At 44.4% G+C, this 21,243-nt stretch overlaps 1 protein-coding gene across 2 annotated transcripts in view; it reads left to right on the forward strand.

The window, feature by feature from the left end:
* The window catches only part of KIF19 (kinesin family member 19), a 275,355-nt gene that overhangs the window by 121,317 nt on the left and 132,795 nt on the right, over positions 1 to 21,243 (forward strand). For both annotated transcript variants that reach the window (XM_085617363.1, XM_085617364.1), the window contains exon 4: positions 10,779 to 10,866. In XM_085617363.1, the coding sequence (XP_085473489.1) occupies positions 10,779 to 10,866 (88 nt within the window). The remainder of the gene's footprint in view (positions 1 to 10,778; positions 10,867 to 21,243) is intronic.

Here is a 21,243-nt window from a genome sequence, read left to right on the forward strand (position 1 = left end):
GGAATCATTCCCATTAACTAGTTCATGTCAGGCATACATTTGCCATTGATAGCCACTCTTCAGAACACTCCTGGACTTGTGGAAGATCCGAAGGGGGTGAACCTGCTGTCTCCAACCTGAGAAGAGCCTTGAAGACTGGATCTGCTCTCTTTCTTGGATCCAGGACAAACAAGTATTGGCATAGCTAATAGGTCTTGTTTTTGGGACCTTATAAGTATTTAGTTATGCAGCACAATATCCTTGGTGCAACAACATCAACTGTTGCATGGCTAAACACTTATAAGGTCCCAAAAGCAAGACCTATTGGCTATGCCAATGCTTGTTTATCTTTGGGAGGGACAGTTAAGGCCATATCCTGTATGGCTCACTCATTACGCCTCTGTCCCTGTGTGAACGTTGAAAGCAGGGGAAGGTTTAGGGATGGATTTATAACATAATTTTATAGATGGGTAAGAAGAATATAACCTAGATGTTTTTCACCTCGGGGTTCTCAGAGACACATAGGTGACTAGAGCATTGCTCTCATTGTCTACTTGATGTAATTCAGAAACCCTTGGAGAAAAACATCCAGTTTTTTGTGGTTACACATCCATAACTCTACAGTTTTCCAATGGACAACTGTAACTTAATTCTGTAACTCTGTTTTGGGCAGGGGGCAGAGAGCGAGATTTCAAAGCTGTCAGAGAGATTATTGAAATGATGAGCAACTTGTGTGTATGTATTAACAAAAACAGTCACATACATAGGAATTAAGTTGGGGTGAGTGAACACGTTTGCCAGATTATGAAAATGGCAAAACACACCTTTTTTTGCTTGCCTGCACAGCAAAAGATAGCTATAAATATGCCAAAATCCATTTCACAGGTGAACTGAAATAAAGGGTGGAGTATTTCCTGAACTTGGGAAAACTGCTGTGTTTGTGCTGCCCGTGCCACCCCGGACCCCAAAGCAGTCTGGCAAGATATGGACTGCCCGCGACCATTGCACTGGCCCGAGGAAGCAACCAATGGAGTCTGCACCACACCACATAACAGGCACAATGATCACTTCTGATCCGTGCTAACTCTGTCAGACATGAACCAGTGGCCATGAGATAAAACTGTGCCTTGGACACACAGTCAAAATCATTGACTGGAACCCCATGCAAAAATGAGATTAAGTTAACGGCGTCCAATATTGATTGAGAGAATTTGTTTTGCATTTTCACCTCTTTCAATTAAATGTGATCAAATTTAATGAATAGTTAAAAAGTCCAATTGTATGTACTATGCTCCTTGACCACACTTTCACCCCTACCTTAATCCACGAGCATTACTCCACCCTTAACCTTAAGCCCCAGCCAACAGGATTCTTGCTGTCCCAATGAAGCAGCATTTTACCCCTTTCCCCCCCATAATGAGGCCCCATTGCTTGTGTTCACTGCAACCTGCTTCAGCAGTCGACCCAGGTGACAGCTTGTCATTGCCACACTGTAGACTGGCCCTGCCTGAGGTGGTGGAAAGGGGTATCGGGCCCACAATAGAGGTGGATGGCCCAGAAGTGCCTATTCTGGGGGGAAGGACACAAGAAACTTCTTGTAAGAAGCTAATTAAAATGAGGGCTTGCAATGTGTCACTACAAACAGATGACATGCAAATAAGGCCATCTTTTTTCAAAACAACATTTTCAAGTAGATGATTTCAAGAAGTGAACACAACTCTGGCTACGAGGCATCTTGCTGATCTATAGCTGTCCACCTTGACACAAGTTGAACCTTTCAGCCAGTCTTGAATTTTCAGCCAGCAGCGATAAGCATACTGGAACTTGTAGTTTTGCATCCTCATTGGGCCTACATTTCCCACTATGTATATAGTGCCGTTGGCTGAAAAACAAGAATCAGCAGTGAGTTGCTTGCATGACACTGGTGTAAGCAAAATGATGGGCCCTCCGGTAGAATAGGATGAGGGGCCACTGAGTCTCTCATATCTCACAGATATACATTGGCCGTGGTCTGAATGGGGGTCCCCTAAAAGGCTGGGGGTCTCCTGAAGGGCTGGGGTCACTTTTATGCCACCAGGGCTGCAGGGGCCTAGGTTACGTCACTGGAACAAACCAGCTTGTACACCGACACATCTAAGTGCATCTCTCTAATCAGCTCCTCCCAAACCATATAATTTCGACATTCAAATGAAAATATGGATTCAAACGATCAAACTGCACCAAATGCACTTCTACTCTGTTGCTAGCATCAAACACAGCATTCATCCTCAGGGTGAGACTAAGACAGAAAATAGACAATGCTTAATTTTAACCAGTGCTCTACCCCGGTACTTAACTGTCAACACTGACACATATCACAGTCCACCACATGGTGGTGTACTTGTCTAATTTTGAAATTAAAAAAAAAACAACAGGTGTTTAATAATTTAGTATTCATTGAAAATGACTAAAAGCTGCTGCCCAAGCCATTCAAATAGTGTTGGGTGGCCTGGAATAGCCTAATTTGTGACAGTTGTGGGAGTGTGATGGTTAGACGTTGCGTTGATACTGTCATTGGCAGCGCTGGCGGGGGTAATGGGAGGGGCAACCTGCAGTGGCCTCCTGACAAGGGCCTTGGAACTTATTTATTCTTGTATTTTTTTACAAATTAGACACTGGAAATAGCCCCAAACACCAACATAAAAGTGGCATTACTAGCGAATGAGCAAGCTAACAAAAAAGGCCCACATTTGTAAAGTTTTGAACTTGTAAAGGGCAGGCATGCTGTATGACTGTGGGAAACTACATGCGTTTGGGGTTTGGGGTTACTGCTGCTCGCAATGTATGTGGTATTAATGCCAGGGAAATCAATATTAAAAACCAGCACACCAGCTCATAAACAGGCCCACAAACAGGCAAAACACTGGCCCACACACTGACCTGTCAGACGAACCCTTCCCCTTCCGGCACTGCCAGATTGCCCTATAGGCCAGGCCGAACCTGTTAGTCCATCAACATGGGTCACCTTAAACAGAAGAACAAAGCTCGCCAAACTGACTGCTGACGAAGCCTCTCTGCAAGCCCGCGTGATGGGCTGCCTGCCCTGCGCCACACAATGAGGGATTTCAGATATCCGGTTCCCCCGCGTGGGACCAGCTGTACTAGCGCGAGGCCAATTATGTATGCTCATCCCAGATCTTCACCAACAATAACTCGCTTGAGGCAGCTCGTGATTGCTTTAGCGCGCATAGCACACCCGGCATAACGTTAGAGCACGCAGGTATTTTGAAGCAAAATGCCCAGGATAAAACACATACCAAAACGGTATAGTGCCTGAGTGGCTCAGCCGTTGGACGTATTATCGCAGCCTCTGCGTTTCAAAATTGCATACTGCAGGGAAAGTGTGGTCTAGCGGTATGTTTTGGTGTTTAGGGAGCAGGCTTTGAGAATACAGCTGTTATTCATTGATTGTCTGGGAGAAAAAATACACTGCCCTGGAAATTAGTTTAATACTGGCTCCATGTATCCCTGAACGTTGGAGCGAGTCGAACCCTCACCACGTGTCAATTATGTTTGAGTTATTGATGCTTACATCCCCTGAAACGCATTTTGTATTTTTCTGAAAAATCTGAAGGCACACCTCACTAAATAATTAAATATGCCAATGTGTCAGGGTCGAATCCAGTACATAGGATATTTCCCCACAGCGGCAAATCATGCCTGTGTCTATATGAACAATGTGTCTAGCTGGCAGTCAGCTAAACCAGAGTTGCTTTCTCATGGCGCTTTCATACAGAGTGTAACACAAGCCCCGACTGTAAAGGGGTCGCCTAGTCATCAGTGAGCCATCCTCTCTGCTCGATGCTTTTGACTGCCTGTGAAGTATCCAGCAAAAGTGACACTTTAGTGACCCTCAGCCAGTTTTTACAGGTGGGACTCATTTTACATTACACCTGCCTGAAGAGCACGTCTAAGCATATTAATGGTACCAATTATTAATAGATGCCGGTGGCTGGGCGAGAGGTCAGCCTGGCCCTGGTCCTTGTGTCAGGATCCATTACTGCTTTCTGCTGAGCCCAGACTCCCTCAAGACTCATCCAGGTGAGGAGTGAAATTTCAGCCCTGGATTTGCATTTGTTCCATGTGACAACTGTGCTCACCTGATCTAAAAGCGGCGCAGGGCACTGGCTGCATGACCTGCTGCATTCTCTTCAGCTCTTCGTGGGCACTTGCTTTGCCTGTTTAAAGAGCAGCGTCTTATGCGATTCTCTATACCTTAGTTTATGTCATGAAATACCATATGTGTTACAGAATGTTGTAGTATATTAATGTGCATAATGCGGTACCTATGTAACTCCTATGTCACTCAAGACCCTTTAACCCCTTTCTTTTCCTCTTCTTCCATCAATTTTCCTCTTCTTCTTTCTTCCTTTTTCCTTATGTCATATACATAATTTCTCTTCCATTCTTTCCTTCCACAAAACGTCTCTTGCTCTATTCACCTGTTTTTACTCTTCCATACCTATACTTTTGTCTTCCCCCTATCCGCTTGTGTGCTTTCTTCCCATTTCTTCTTCTCTTTACACACCCCTTTAATACCTCAAAACTCTACATCCTTCTCGTTCATTCATCCTTTATCCATTGAATTCTCATTCCAAATATTTTTGTCTTTTCCCCATAAATCTTCTATACATGATCCTTCCTCAACTGCTTTAATTTCCTCTTTTGCTTTATTTTTCTCTCTCTCCATTTTCTATTTGCCCCTTCCGTTTTCTCTTCTCTTCCTCTGAATCGTGGCCTTTTCCTTTCGGCTTCCCTACTCTTCTCTCCCAACCTACACCCCTCCACTTCACTCCATTTCCTTGCTTCTCCTGTTTTGATCCATTGTTTTTTATCTCTATGTAACCTCATCTAATAATACATTCCGCACTATATTGTTCACTATTGCATAAGACAGGAATTTACATACAAATACCTACAGACATACATGACATATTTGATTAAAATTCTGCAGAGTATCTTTTTCAGTTAGCTTTCTCTTCAGTGAAGGAAAATAATGAAAATCGTTATCAGCAGCATTCAACATAATAAACTGTTCTCTTAAATTAGAAGGTTAGTCCTGTTTAGGCTGTGCAGAAGAATTGGCTCGCTTGGCTTTGCTAGTGTTTGTTTGGACTAACGTGGGTGAAGTATGATGGATTTTCCGTGTAAACCAATCTTGCTGACTGGCTGGCTATGTGTGATTGTTCCTGGGTGAGTCCATCTCTAAAAGTTATAACGTGCACAAACCTGCCATTTTAGGAGTATTCAACAAATGTGTGCAGGTAGTTTGCTCTCATGAAAAATGGATGATCATTTATAACAGACAAGAGCAGAAGTACACACCTTTTCAGGGTTCGGCATTGAAAGAACCCACGACATTGACTTTGTCAATATTTTCCCCGTAGGGAAGAAATGTTTTTCAGTGCAAATACACTTCTACGTTAAATTGGCACATGCAAAAATGTACACCTGTTAAATGTTTATATGTATCTGAACTCTCATGAATATCCATGCCTTGCCTCGTATTTCTACAATTCTGTCAAAGTCCCAAAAAAGGTATGCATTTGATTCTACTAGAGTAAATTTGCAACGTTTTTTCAACAGTTTGGGCCACAACGATGGTTTGGGTGATAGATTAAATACATTCTGTGCTACTATGGATTGTTTTATATGCTTTCTATCTCCCACTTTACTAATCACACCTACTCTTTTGATCCTCTTTCCCTCCTTTCTAACTTATTTACTTTGCTATTTCTGTCTCTTCCCTTTCCTCTAATATTCTCTGCAGCCTTATTCCTTTCTCTCTCGTTCTCAGACACTCTCTCTCGTTCTCCTTTTACAGGGGTCAAAGCAAAGTGAGATTTTACAGTAATTGCAGTGCTTAATTTAAGCCAGTGGTTTCCGGTGGGGTCCACTGGTACTGATTTTTGGGGACACCCTTATTTTTCCTCATCAGACTTTCACCCACTCAAAGAGAGCCAAAGATAGAAGGGGGGATGAAGAAGTAAGAAAAAGATGGCAAAACAAGTGACAAAGGGAGAAAGGAGGGATGAGAAAGAACCTGGAAGAGTGATATAAAGAGGCAGGGAGTGTCTGGAGGTGGATTAAAGAGGTATGAGTTGGAATCAAGAGTATGAAGCCTTGGTATTCGTAGCACTGGCCGTGGACTATGGAGCAAAACGTTGGGCCCCAGCACTTATTGTTTTACAAATTAAGCACTGATTGAAATGGAGTTCTCTAATTACATAGTTCCAAAACGTCTTGCAACTCTTTGCATATGTCCACTACTTATCTTTTTTATGTTTGTCTCTTTTTTTAAACTTTACAATCAGGCTTTATATTTTTTCTGGAGCGAATTATTTTAATTGTGTCCTACTGTTCTGGAAGGTAGCTAAACTCGAACTCATTTAGCCGTCTGTACCACCACACCCTCCCTTTATTGACCCCTCGCACGCTCTGAACCGATGTGCTTCTCTGTTCTCGCCGAGAATCATGCCCTACCAGTCACAACTCCATTTTTTTACATCTTTTCTTGTATTCGCTCTCTTTGTTTCCGTCTCCTTTCCAGTACTGCCATTAAATGGTATCTCAAGGGAACCGCGTTGCTGTAGTGCCCGGAACCAGACTATAGGCCGAGGGTGCAGGGAACCAGTGACATTGACCTCAGTCTCCCTCGGTGGGATGCTAATTGTTGCCATGGAGACACATAGCAACAAGTAGGACCGTGGAGCCTAGGCACGTGTTGTGCCTTGCTGACGACTGCTAAGAGGACCTGGGAATTAAATCTGTCGTTCCTCCTCCAGTGTACACACTACCTCAGTTTAGTCAGCAATTCCTTATGTCGCAGTGTCCTGACGGGACAAGAGCCCTAAGACCTGGACAGTGAACCAAACCATATCCTGCCTCCAGACTCAACAGTCCAGAAGGGGAAACCCAGATGCACCCTGTCACTTCACGATTCAGCTAAGAGATAAGCTAAGACATAAACGATTTTTCTTTCTCAAGGTCTACAAAGAATCTTCCTGTCCATAGAGAAAGTGAATAAAATGGGAGCTCAAACATAATAGGAAAATAACTAGAGACAGCAAGATGTGTTTGTTTCCTGTGTTGACGACAGCCGATAAAAAATAATGTGAATGCTCAGAACATTTTATATGTAATTTTGTATGTAATCATTCTGAGTTCATCGAAGAGAACCATGTCCTGGACACCTCCCGATTCAGTTTCTGAAGCAACCACAGCACCGAGACCGAACTGCTGCTCGCCTCTACCGACATCCACTCCTTCCTCGGCATGGGCGAAACCACAGCCCTCATTCTACTGGACCTCTCGGCCACCTTCTACACTGTTTCCTACCACACCCTAATCATGAGACTCCATGACGCCGGCATCCGCAACAAGGCACTGGACTGGTTCCACTCCTTCCTTACCGGCCCAACACAGCGAGTCAGACTACCCCGGTTCATCTCATAACCTACAGAGATCATCTGTAAGTACCCCAGGGTTCCTCCCTGAGCACCACCCTCTTCAACATCTATGTGGCTCCCCTCACAGCCATCGTCAAATGCCACTGACTCAAAATCGTCTCCTACGCAGAGACACCCAGCTGATCATCTCCCTCACTAACGAACCCACAGCCACCAATATCAACTTTCACAAGGGAATGAAGGCAGTTGCTACCTGGATGCAAGGCAGCTGTCTCAAGCTCAACTCTAACAAAACCAAAGTACTCATCCTGGGACCCACCCCCTCAGCCTGGGATGACTCCTGGTGGCCCACTACACTAGAAACCCCTCGCACCCCTGCGTACCAAGCATGCACCTTGGCATTATACTAAACTCCTCGCTCTTAACCTCCAAATCAAGCAAGTATCCTCATCCTGCTTCCACATGCTGCACCTGCTTCAAAAGACATTCAGATGGCTCCCCACGGAATCCAGAAAGATGGTCACCCATGTATGCATTACCAGTAGACTGGACTATGGCAGCGCACTCCACGCCGGCGTCATCCAGAAACAGCTCAAGAAACTACAGAATGTCTAAAACGCTGCAGACAGACTTGTCCTCAACATCCCCTGCCATAGCCACATGACACAATACCTCCGACAACTCCACTGGCTCCTGATCAACAAGAGAATCACCTTCAAACTCCTCACACATGCCTATACGGCCCTCCATGATGCAGGACCAGAATACCTGAACCACCACCTCGATTACCACACACACCCGCCAGACAACTCCGCTCTGCCCAACTTGCCTTGGCCTCCGTCCCACGAATCCACAAGGCCAGAATTGGAGGCAGATCCTTCTCTTACCTCGCAGCCAAGACCTGGAACACCCTGCCCCTTCACCTCCAGCAATGCGCGTCATTGACCCAGTTCAGGAAGGACCTAAAGACCTAGCTCTTCGACTGAACCTCCACACCCAGATGGATCAGCAGTCCCCCTCAGCGGCTTGAGACCCTCATGGGTGAGCAGCTGCGCTTACAAACCCCTGATTGATTGATTGATTATTGGGTTTGTGACTTGCAGGTTGTACTAGAAACAAACATATTACCCTACTGAGAAATCATGCTAAGATACTACCCTGTGCATGCAGTGCTCTGTAAAAGGCACAATAACTCTCTAATGATTCAAACTTGTGACCAACGGATTACACTCCACTCTTGCAGCAAGAGCTTTAGCAACCTGAGCTGTCATACTAGTGTTGTACCATTACTCCTGCTGTATACACATACATCTCTGCAGCAGGTGCCTTGACACCTAAGGTTATGTTAAAATGTGCCCTGTTGTTATCAACAGAGCAGGTTAAGACATCTTTAGTATAGAATTCTTGTTGTCCTCAATTTTTCTGAGGGCAGTTTGCTCAAAATAATACAAATGTACTGGTGACTTTCACTGACTCAACCATATGCATTTTCCCTACTTAGTCCCGCCTCTGTCTGTTGACCACCTCCCGCGACCCCTTCACTGTATGGATTCCTGGAGTAGATTTCTTTCCAGTTGCAGTTCTTCCCCACCTCTCCACTTTGCCTACCGCTCTTTAGCTCTCTCTGTTCTGCCACATTTGTTCACAATCTCCCCATTGTCTCCCTTATTCTTCCTTCCACGTCCACTGTTTGTGCTTCATGAGAGCGGTTCTTAGACATTACCAGTCTGACCAGTATTGCCAAACCAGACGCTTTCATTGCAGAGGACGACAGGAGACAGCGTAATTACAGACCTACGGTGTCATTTTGATGGGTAAATTGGTCATTATGTATTTCACTAGAAATCCCTTGGACCTCACCCTGCGAAAAGCACTTTCAATCCCAGATAATAGAGAACCAGTCTTTTCACCTTTGTACAACCAGACCTTACCCTGGCAGCAGAAACTGAGGGGTGGCATACATTTTTTTATCGTAGAAACCCTTTTCAACCCAGCCTCCATGCGCGTTGCCAGGGTGTCTGCTACTGAGAGCGATTATAAAGGTGTTAAATGGGGTGATCAGCATGACAAGAGGCTGCAACACTCTTACCTAAGTATTAATACCAACCTTTACCTTTAAAAAAATAAAACAGCACATTTTTAATTTTATATACTCAATATCATTTAATATCACATGTTCTAATTGTGCTAACCAAGGTAACGTCTCCTTTGCTTTTATTTTAATTTTTTTTTTTTACTTTGAGCCATTTCCAAGCTAATTCCCCCATTACATGTGAAAGAGATACATGTGATTTACAATAGAATAGTATTTGTATGTATGAGTGCGTGTATATATGTTTGTTTCCTACAACGCAGGCTTAATTTGTAGATTGAGTGGTTTTGTAACTTTGGTGGGCATTATTAAAAAATATGTATTCAAAGGAAAACTTTAGTCAGGGGTCAGTTGTTTGTGTCGGTACCAGGTGCACAACTTTACGTGTGCCAGATGCACAACGTAACAACACTGCATTGAAACAGTGTCTATTACACTTGAAATTCACCTGTTCTGGCATTTATGCTACATTTAACTCCTACCTTTGCCGTGCGCTGCTCATGACATTCTACATGACATCACAAATGACATCATCATCAATGTTACTGGTGGCATTCCTTATCACATTACCATTTACATCATCAATGACATCATTCATATTGCTCAAGGACACGGCAGCTCATAGTCCATTTGGCAAGGCCAGAAACCGTACCGCACCAACTCTATGGACACTAGCCTTGAGCCACACCCTGCGGCCACAGAAGCGGCCTCGGAGCCAGACCTTACTAAGCCTTACACATTTTGGGGAGGGCCTTTTCCGGTTAGTGCATTGTGGGGCACAGAACCCCATAAAGCACTAGTCTTTTCCTATTTTGTGACCGCTTGGAAATGGCATATCCTCGTACAACAACATTTGCACATTTGTCTGGACTTGTGGCTGTGCTTCCTCCTAGCCATATGCCTGGGTTTGTGGACATGTTTCCTGCTGACCGCCTGCCTGGGCTTCTGGCAATGCTTCCTTCTAGCCACTCTCCTGGTTTTGTGGCCTTTTCTCCTCTTAGCCACCTGCCTGGACTAGTTGTGGCCATGTTTTCTCCTAACGTGTTTATGGGCTTCTGGTTGCGCCTCCCTGGCCACCGGCCTCTAGTTGTGGCTGTGCTTTCTTATAGCTACTTGCCTAGGCTTGTGGCAGTGCTTCCTCCCATTAATCTTCATGTACTGATGTTATCCTATAAGATGCTCTACCTGTAATGGCTGTGCTCCCTCCCAGTGCGTTGCCTGTGCTAACAGCTGTGCTTTCTCTTTTCTTTCGCCTGCAGGATATGGTGTATCGATTTACTACCAAGGGCCTGATCGAGGGTGTGATATCTGGCTACAATGCAACAGTCTTCGCCTATGGCCCCACAGGTTCGTTTTTTCACACTTGTGACTTCACCTAGCGCCGCAGCTGTTCATGGTACTGCTCTCGACCTTATCAACACTGATACAAAAACAAAAAACACAAATAAAGAACACAAAATGGTGGAGTCTGCCCTCCCACAAAACAACAGACTTTTTTCCAGAGTTGATTGATTGATTGATGTGAAACTTGTATAGCGCGGCTGCTCAGCATTGTACTTATTTGACTTTTCCCAAAAAGTGAAAATTTCTAGTGTATGGATGCAGCAGAGATTACAGTCATAAAGAGAGTAATGCTACATTATCTTTTCTTCCCATGTGCAACTACTTTGCTTGAATCTCTGTTACTATATCTAAATTGATTATATTTGGTTGTATCTTTTCTAAAATAAAGTTTCTTTGTTCAAACTAAAAAAAGTTAAGACTGTGATGACAAGTCAGTAGTTGGAGCTCACTCTTGATGAGGTCCAATGGCTCTGGTGTCCAAACCGAAGCAGAGGTTCCAGTCCTCTGTAGGTCGTTTATTGTGCTTTGTGCAGTAACCTGCTTGGCTCAGTGAGGGTTCCTAGGTTCACGGTGCTGTCTGGGTGAGTACCTTTTCTGTTGTGACGGAATACTTAGTTGTTGGGGCTTTACTTTTCTTCCTTCTGGTGAAAGCTCTGCCCCAACCTGGAAGCAGCCGAGTGAGACCCTGAACCTTGGTCTGTAAGACACCTCGTCCTACAGCTGAAGGCTGCAAACACTGGGGCAGATTTACAAGAAAGTGACGCATCTGTAGAGATGCGTCACTTTCCCTGCGCCAACATGCCAAATCCTTGCGTCACCATGGATGCGCCGCATTTACAATACGGCGCACCATGGCGCAAGGATTGACAGATGCGTCAGAAATTCTGAAGCATCTGTTGACGGAAAAGTCACGCATTGCTGGAGTCGTGTCGCAAGCACGACGCAACTCCAGCAATGCTCAGGGCCACCCTATGCCAAACATGCTGCATCTATTCTTACGCCTGCTTCAAGCAGGCGCAGGGTTTTGACGCAGCATGGACGTAAAAGTGACTGTGAAATCTTGTAGATTTCACTGTGTCACTTTTACAGGGCTTCCTGCGACGGAACGCCAACCCTGCATACATTAACCCTGATGCAGGTTTAATGTGGTGCAGGGCTTCACAACATGACGCATGTCCCTAGATGCGTCACATTGTAAATGGGCTGCAACTTTTACGCTGCCGCTGCGTCACAAAAGTGACGCAACGACGGTGCAAAAGTGACGCAAGGGGCTTGTAAATCTGCCCCACTGTGTATTGGTATGGACCTGGACACTGCTCAGAGAGGCAGATTGCCCCAATAACTATTCATAGTACTTTAGCCAAAATTTGTTAACAAAAGTTATGAAAGTAAAAATCACCCTGTTGCCTGAAACTGCCTACTGCAGTCTAGCAGCTTTAGCTGGTTAAGCATCACAATATGTGGAATGCACTCCCGGGAGCCCCATATGTTTCACTCCAAACAACACGGAGGAGCACCTAGAAGTTTCGAGTATTGCACATGGAGCATGCAGGACCAAGTCCATACTTACGATGAGTTTTGAGAATTGTTCTCTATTGAAGTCTCTACAACGGGCTCCCTGATTACTTCATTCATTGTTTGTTGGCCGTGTAATTGTTGTTATAAATATTATACAGGACCTAGGTACTTTGATCAAAACAAAATATACTGTCGCCAGGAGGAAGCTTGCTCCAGCCCCTTTCTCATGTTAGCGCCGTCTAAGTATGTGGCATAATGGCCAGAGCTGCCGACTTGGCCGCAGGGGTTCGAGTCTCCGGTCGGCTCAACATCCTCTTTCTGGGAAAATCACTTCATCTCCTCGTGCAAAAATGTCCTTAACTGGTGCTCATGAAAAGAAACTGTGCTGAGCACCGAAAACCACGAGCTCAAATTTGGGAACTACAAAAGGCAAGAAGGTTGCTTCCTCTAAGAATGCACATTGTCAGTGCGCACCTTGATGCTGTCCTGCCCACCAATGCAACCATCAGAACACCCACTTCTGTTCCCTCAGCTAAACTGCAACTGAAGAGCACTGCACACAGAGAATAACACCGTTCTCATTATTTTCCCTATTGTAGGGTCGCCAGCTTTACTCTACCATTTCAGCTCATAAACTCAGAACATTTAGTGCTAGAATCGCTGCGTTTTCTTCAATCCATTTTATTGTCCGCGCACTTTAGGCTTGTTGCTCGTTTCTTCCTTTACAAAGAATATGCCTCTGGCATACTGACTTTTTTGATAACTGTGGCTAATTGACTGTTGACAACTTTGGCATACTGGTGCTTAAGGCCTGACCTGCTCCATAGTGCGCGACAGGTGATCCAAGGAAGCTAGGGCTCACCAGTGTATGCATATTAATAAACCTAAACGTATTACGTTTTTCGGCGCTACATGGCTACTCACGGTGGTGAAGTTCACAACGCCGCATTCGTCATTGCAGTACTGGCAGCAGAGCAGCATGTCCTCCATGTTGTGGCCTGTGTTCTGGAAGAAGTCCCACATGCTGAAGGACTTGCCGATTTGGGGGAGTTGTCGGCAAGGTCTAGGGCCTGCAAGTAGTCACTGTAGCGCTCCTCGTCCTCTAAGTACAGGAGCTGGCCAGTTCGCAGTAAGTCATTTTTGGTGATGGGCGAGGAACCGTTTGTAGTTGCAGAAGGCGATGGCGGGATGGTCATCACGGTGCTCTCTTTCTCGTCCCGGGTGGTGACGTGGTGGAACTCGGAGTAGTACTGCGGCTCTAGTTGCTTTTAAGCAGCAAGTAAATCGAATATATAAAAATTATACATGTATGAAATGCGGGCGCTGGCACACGTGTATATTCACTTTTCCTGGACGTTAAAACGTTTATTGACAATCCTGCACACTTCCAGCATGCCGTGCCCCAGCTTAGCCAAAAGCCCGCCTCTGCCATTCTTGAACGGAAATTAAACAATGTTCTGTAAAAGGCATACTCAATCTGCGGACATGACATCACTAACGTGATGACGACGCTCTTGCAGTATGCGTGGACCAGGGTGGGATTTTCTATGAGGACATACCAGGCGGCATACCAGGCAGCAGCCACAGAAGGAGAGCAGAAATGTATTTTAATAATTACCGGGCCATCGATCTGGCGAGAGAGAAAAATCATATAGACCTGGCCCGGTGAAATAAGTGCTGGTGCTGAGCACCGGAAAGCACCGGCACAAATTAAGCACTGCTTGTAGCATTTCGTGCCGCCTTGCTAGAACTTCTAGTTTATTATCGGTGCCTTTAAGCTGTTCTCTTTTCCGCATGTGCTGATTGGGGAAGACACTTCTTTACTTAAACATGTCCTCTGTGGGTTTACAAAATGGATTTTTAGCCTGCCTCCATCACTCCTCTGGAGAAATATGATTGCACAATTTTATTTCAACATGTTTTATTACATTTTGTTAAACAAGAACACATTAGCAATTCTGTAACAGGGTTTGCATCGATTCGTCCACTTGCTTTTAGCCTATATAATTCTTTGCAAATATCTCAAAATATAGAAATATTGACTGAATTAAACAAGAATCGTTTCTTTTCATGTTGCACTGTTCAAAGGTAATTTATAGAAAGTGTACATCTAATTTAATCTCTAACAGCAATAGTACATTTAGGAAGGTTACTTTCAAATGTATTACTTCAGTCACACTTGACTATTAAGAATTTGTACAAAAAAGAGGTTGGAATAATGAGCTACATGTAATGTTTTTGTTTTGTTTTCAGGGAGCAAATGACGGGTATAGGCAGAGGTGCAATTAATGTAGTTAGTGCTTTCCTGTCATTAAAATGGAATGCTGCATTTGCTAATGTCAACAAAAAAAAAAGAGAGTAATGCTTTCCCTGTAAATGCAAAACGACCAAGGGATGAACAAAGTAAAAGGAGGAGTCTGCTGGACAAGAGGACGTTTCTACTGCATGTACAGTGCCCTCTCAGTCTCTATGACACTAACTTCCTATTTAAAACAAGCATTTGCAATGCAATAGGTCCCGCATCTGTAAGAGTTTGAGCTATTGGCATTATAAATAAAAATGCCTTTAATTTATGTGTTTTGAAAACTTGCAATCGGTGCGTAAACAGGAACTTTGTACTTATAGTCCTTGCTTACGAGAAGCAAGACTGGCAGTTAAGAGGCGCAGTTACTGCCAGCCTTGCTTCTCGTAAGCAACGACTATAAGTACAAAGTGTGTGTTTACGCCCCGCTTGCGGATTTTCAAAACAATAAATAAAAGGCATTGTAATTTACAATGCCAATCGCTCAAACTTTTGCAAATGCGAGACCTATTGCATTGCAAATGCTTGTTCTTTCGAGAACCCAATTATCAACACTGGAGTCAGACCTCTGGCAGAGGCGCTAAGAAGTGGTCGACAGGGTCCAGCTGGCTGATGGTTGTACTATAAAACTTGTGCGCTCAGTCGTCCTTCGCAGCTAAGGTCTGGAGGACAGGAGTCAAGTGGTAGACATTTTTTGTCAACAACCATGATCTCTGATGGACCCCAGCAATATCAGGGATGTTAATAGCAAAAAGCAACCCATCCAACCACAATACATGAAGTATGAAACATAGCACGCTAAGTGCAAAATGTTTGTGCATCCCTTGGCCTGCAAATTGAAATGTTGCACAATGCCTATGAGAGACATTTCTGTTTTGTACTGTGCTTACGGGTGAGATTTAAGTCTATTGTGTGTGACACTTTGAAGGACCCTTTACCGGGTGCAGTTAGCAAGAAAACATGTACGGGACAACACAGCTCATCTTTCAGATTTGCAGGGCTTGGATTGGATTACCAACTTTTACTTGACATACAACATTGTTTTTAAACTGTGCATTTGTCATTCTTCAAAAGGCAGGCTGGCTCTCATAAACTCACAATTCAGCAATATTTTTATCTGCTCATTTCTTCACTCCACATAAACTACAATCGTTTTGAATACCCAAACCTCACACAGACAAGTAATGCGCTGCTGGCAGTAAATTACTCTGTGAACATCATATGGCTATGTTCTATGAAAAAAAACAGTTTTTGAGACGAGTACTAACGGCTGCAGTGTGACCTTACAAATGGATTAATAAGTAAATGTGGAAAGGTATGAGGAAGCTCAAGAGCACGCTCAGATATGTACCCGTTTGTCAATGGCATCTGAAATAGTGAAAATCAACATGTGAGACAGCAGTGCAGACATTTGAAATGACCAAACACATGGCTGCCAAAGTTATTTTGACGTCGGAGCTATACACGTGAGTCTCTATATTGAGAGGTTGGTGGTGCTGTGTGCACAAATAAATAAACACCGTACCTGCTTTTAGTGTGACAGAACAATGGATTGTCTGTACTACATTCCCTTCTCTGTTTTAAGAGGGCCAGTCCCCCTCTTGCAGGGCACAAGCCGGCCCATCAACAGAAATACTCAAGTCGGAATTGGGGAAAAATGTCAGCCTGCATGGAGCGGTCGTGTGGACGGGCCAGTTTTAGTTGACCAGTTGAGGGGCTGTGGCATAATAAATGGCCGGAGGAAAGAGCGGTAAGGAAAAAAGACAAAGCTGCCACCCACTAACTCTGTGTCTACTACCGCTGCTGGTCCCATCATTTACTGCGTGTTTACAGTAAGGAGCCATTAGAAGGCTAACAAGCTATCTCCGTGAAAGCGCGAGGCAGGAGGGTTGTGCTCAATGCGAGACATGCACGTGCACATCGCCTGTCCAGGCGCGCACATGGTTTGTCTCCCTTCGGGCACCAAACCGACAACAATAGTCTCGTCAAGGCGAGCAACGTGCATGCGCTGCGTTTGCCAGGCGAGACCTAAAAATGTACTTTTCTCACTAAAATATTAACCAAACGGTCCACTATGGTAAAGATTCAACTCAAAAAAGTATTTTCGAGTTCATTTTCTTGTCGGTCATGTTCAGAATGCTGCTGCTTGCATTTGGATTTGTAGTTGGGTGCTCAAAATTAACTGAACGGTCCGCTAGGGTAAAAAACGCTTGTGTTGACTGTGCATGTTAAAAGAACTGCCTTCTGCATTGGGAAGATGATCCTCGAGTTCGTGATGAGTTGTTTCCCTACATCTTGAGGTAGGATTTCTCCACTAACTGAAGTATTGTTATGCAACGTGGCATTATTCCGCAATCTCCATTAAATGTTATGCCAATTAAACTGGTGAAAGTGGGAAAGGTTAAGCCTCCAACATTTGGAGGTAGGGGAAATATACCCCAGGCCTAGTTCAAGAACTAACAGAGTGTGTTCAGAGATTCCCCTAACCTCAATTGCACGTCTATGAACATCTATGAAGAAGGGCTAGAGAAGAGTGGTTCATACGAAAAAATCTATTCTCAAAGAGATGCCATGTACACACATAAGAAATTAGTATTCCCTATCTTGAGGGTGAGTGAAGCGCCATAGGTCATGTAGATTATGATCCTGCATGATATCCAGCAATACTGCACTGTTCTTAGCATTAGGTCTATCAAGGGGTCCCGACCTGTCAAGAAGCGGGTCTTGCACCAAGTTCCAATCGCCTTCCATAATAATCTTGGCATTACTAAATCTTTGGGCCTGATTTAGATCTTGGTACACGGGTTACTCTGTCACAACTATGACGAATATCCACGTCCGCTAAAATATAAATCCCATAGGATATAAATGAATTTATATTTTGGCGGACAGGATACCTGTCACAGTTGTGATGGAGTAACCCGTCTGTCAGTCAAAATTCTAGATATAGAGGAAAAGAAGGACACCCTGTCCTGGTTAGGAGCATAGACAGCATCAAGGAACAGAACCCGGTCTATCGTTCTGAATTTTACAAAGACACAGCGACCAAAAGGATCCGTCTATGTCATCAGAATAGTGTCCGGTAGAGATTTATGAAGCAGGATAGAACTCTGCACTTCTTCGGAGATGAGTGAAACCCTGAAGCAGTAAGGGCCTCAGCAGAGGAAGAAAGTAGACTGCCACTTATAACTTTGCCCTCCCAATCCCGTCGTGATATACTGGTCTCTAGGGTAGATAAGTGTGTTTCCTGTAAAAGGACTATGTCAGGGGTTTTGGATGGGCGGAGCTTAAGTGTCTTTTGATGATTACTGTAATGGGTAAGACCATTGACATGAAGAGATAGGAGACAAAGGTGTTTGGAGCAGAGGAAGAGCCATCAATCCGAAGGCAGAAAATGGGAATATGTCGGTGAGTCAGGTTGGTGTATTATACAGTAATTACACAAGAAATATAACACAATATTTCAATAAGAAATGCAGCAGATCTCCTAAACAACCGATAGGTCAAAGTGAGAAAATTAAACCAACTATATACAGGCAAGTGGTCCTCCCAGCCCACCTCATGCCCAGTGCCTCCAGATAAGAGGAGATACAGCCAAGTACTCGGCCCCAATAGGGTGACAAAAGGTCCTACAACCCCAGAGCATAAAGGAAAAGTTGAGTAGATATTGTAAAACCTATGGCAATGAAAACAAGTTTGAAAAACAGGCAGCCCCCTATAATGGACCCCTCAACATGATAACACACTGTCATTTAATACAAAGAAAAAAGATATATGGAGCATATAGAGTAGAATTGATATCAGGCAGATCTTACCAAATAAAGCTGGGAGGAAAAAATCCAGGTCCAAGGGAAAGGAATTCGCAAAATCATTTTACTCACAGTTTGACAGGACAGAGAGATTTATTGTGGCATCTGAAGGCTGTGTCTTTTCCATCTCGGGGTGCTTGCTCCTCCCACCACTTAAGCACAGTATCCAGTCATTGTTCCGAAGGGGCGTTATCCCAGCGAGGTCAGAAAGTGAGGGTGGAGAAGTCAGACGCTTAAGTGTATCGGGAGAATCTGTACCTAGGGGAGATGTGACCATGTCTGTGCCAGTCAAGGAGGATAAATACTGTTCAAGATCCTCTGGTTATTCAAATTCCCTGTGCTTGCCATCACCATTAATTAACATGGTGGCCGGATCCACCATCAACAGTAAGTAACATGGTGTCCGGTTCAAGCAGACCAAAACGAATATTAAGTTGACGAATAGTAGGTCGGGCGGCAGAAAGTTCTTCCTCTTCATCATCTGATCATGAGAGGAGTCTGCTGGCACGTAAATTCTGGCATCTTTGTATATAACTGGGCCCTTATGACGTTTAGCTGTGGAGATCAGTTGGCGGGCCTGGTGATGACGAAGAAAATAAGCAATGAGTGGCCTTGGGTTATTGTGTCGTGATTCTACCCTGGCGCGGATGCCGTGGGCCCGTGGAAACTCATTGAAACTCCAACATGGAGGAGTCGCAGTGGCATAGGTGGCAAGGAGCCAATGAAATATTACCACACAGGAGCCACTCCAGGATGTCAGCACGTGAGTAAGTAGGTGGACGGGAGTCCAAAATGGACTGAGGGGCAAATTGGAGGCAGCAAGGGTCAACAATACGCCGTAGGGATGGTATCCAGGACCCCCTGTATACAGTGAGCGGGGAGTGACTCGAAGAGCAAAGTATCAATGATGGAACTGTCAAGAAGGCTTAAACAGCAAGCTGCCCCAACTGTAATTGTAATTGCATTTATATAGCGCTTACAATCCCTGATGATGCGGCAAAGCGTTTTTTCAGAAAGTAGCACGCTACTCCGGAACCCAAAAAGGATTAGTGTCAATAAGACACTGTAGTGAGGCCAAGAGAGGAGTGATGGTCGACCAAGTTAGGAGAGATGTAGGGAAATGGTCCTCAGGTAGAAGGCTGGCAACAAGTAACAAGCGCGGGCAAAGCCAATCGGTCTCGGCAATCCGAGAACCATAGGCATTGTCAATGTGTTATGGAGTGGATGTATGTGGTGTGGAGTAGAATTATGTGGGTTGGATTGGAATTGTTAGTTATGGAACTGTGTGGTGTAGAATTGTGTGGTGTTGAGTGGAATTATGTATAGTGTAATTATGTGACATTGTGTACAGTCGAATTATGTGCATAGTAAATATGTGGTATAGAGTGTACTGGAATTATGCGGAGTGGGATTGTGTGTCATGGAGTGTAATTATGTTGAATGGTATTTGTGTTGTTGAGTGGCATGTAGTGGAGTAGAATTATGTGGTGTGGTGTTGAATTTTGTGCCATGATGTGGAATGCTGTGGTGTGGATTGGATGTATGTGGTGAGTAGTGGAATTGTGTTGTGGAATCTTGTGGCTTGATATGGAATTATGTGGTGTGTAATGGAATTGTGTGGAGTTGAAGTGTGTGGCATGGAACTGTGTGGCGTTGAGTGAAATTATGTTGAGCGGAATTATGTGGTATAGTGGGGAGTGTAATTATATGGATTTTTGCTATATGGCATAGAGTGGATTTATGTGGGATTTATTTATGTGGTATTGAGTAGAGTGTATGTATGTGGAGATGAATTATGTGGTGTTGAGTGGTATGTGAAGTGTAATTATGTTGTGTGGAATTGTGTGGCATTGAATTGTGTGGTGTGTGAAATTATGCTGCATGGTGTGGAGTGGAATTGTGTTGCATGGTGTACAATTATGTGACATGGTGCGGGTGGTATTATGCGGTATGGAATTATGTGGCATGTTGCGAAGTTGAATTTTGTGGAGTGGGAATTATGTGTTTTGGAGCTTTAAATGACATTGAAAAACAATGCAGCACCAGGCGCATCCCTAAAAGAATGACCTAACCTTATCTTGAGAGAGGGAGTGTTGATGTCTGTCCCCAAATGGGAGCGACCCCGAGACGTTGCCCACCAACGGTAGTGGTGGGCACAGGGCTAGACTGACCGTAGCGAGCATCGGGCATTTCCCCAGTTGGCTGGAGGGGTAGGGGCCGGTTTTGTGGCCGTGGGGGCCATTTTTGTCACTGGGGGCCGATTTTGCAGGAGTGCTTCAATTTGACCCCCTGTAACAAAAGCGGGAGCGAGGCTTCTGCTACTTAAAATATCTTCTTGCGTTTCTCTTGTGCTGATCAGTGTGGAGTTCAGTAATGAGCCTATGTACCACCACCCTCACCTCCTTGAGAAACCTGTGACTGTTTGTCATTGCTACCACTGAGCATTAAGTGCTGAAAGGTTTGTACTAATCCCAGAGTAGGTCCGATCAAAGACAGGAGGGACAAACAACCCAATCCCCCACAACTGTGACCTGCTAGACCGTACCTATCCCGTGATTCCCTCACCCTCAAAACAAGGCCATCTTTGAGCCAGGGCAAGCTACACTGAACCATGACCATGGCTCTAAATCCATTGACTGCAAAGGACCACTTCAGGCACAATCAGTACATTTTGTGATGCTATTAAAAAAATACATTGGTAAGGCCAGAGGGTCTCACATTAGGACCTACTATCTTTGCAATTGTTTTTGT

The sequence above is a fragment of the Triturus cristatus genome, chromosome 7 (genome assembly GCF_964204655.1).
Source record: "Triturus cristatus chromosome 7, aTriCri1.1, whole genome shotgun sequence".
NCBI lineage: Eukaryota > Metazoa > Chordata > Amphibia > Caudata > Salamandridae > Triturus > Triturus cristatus.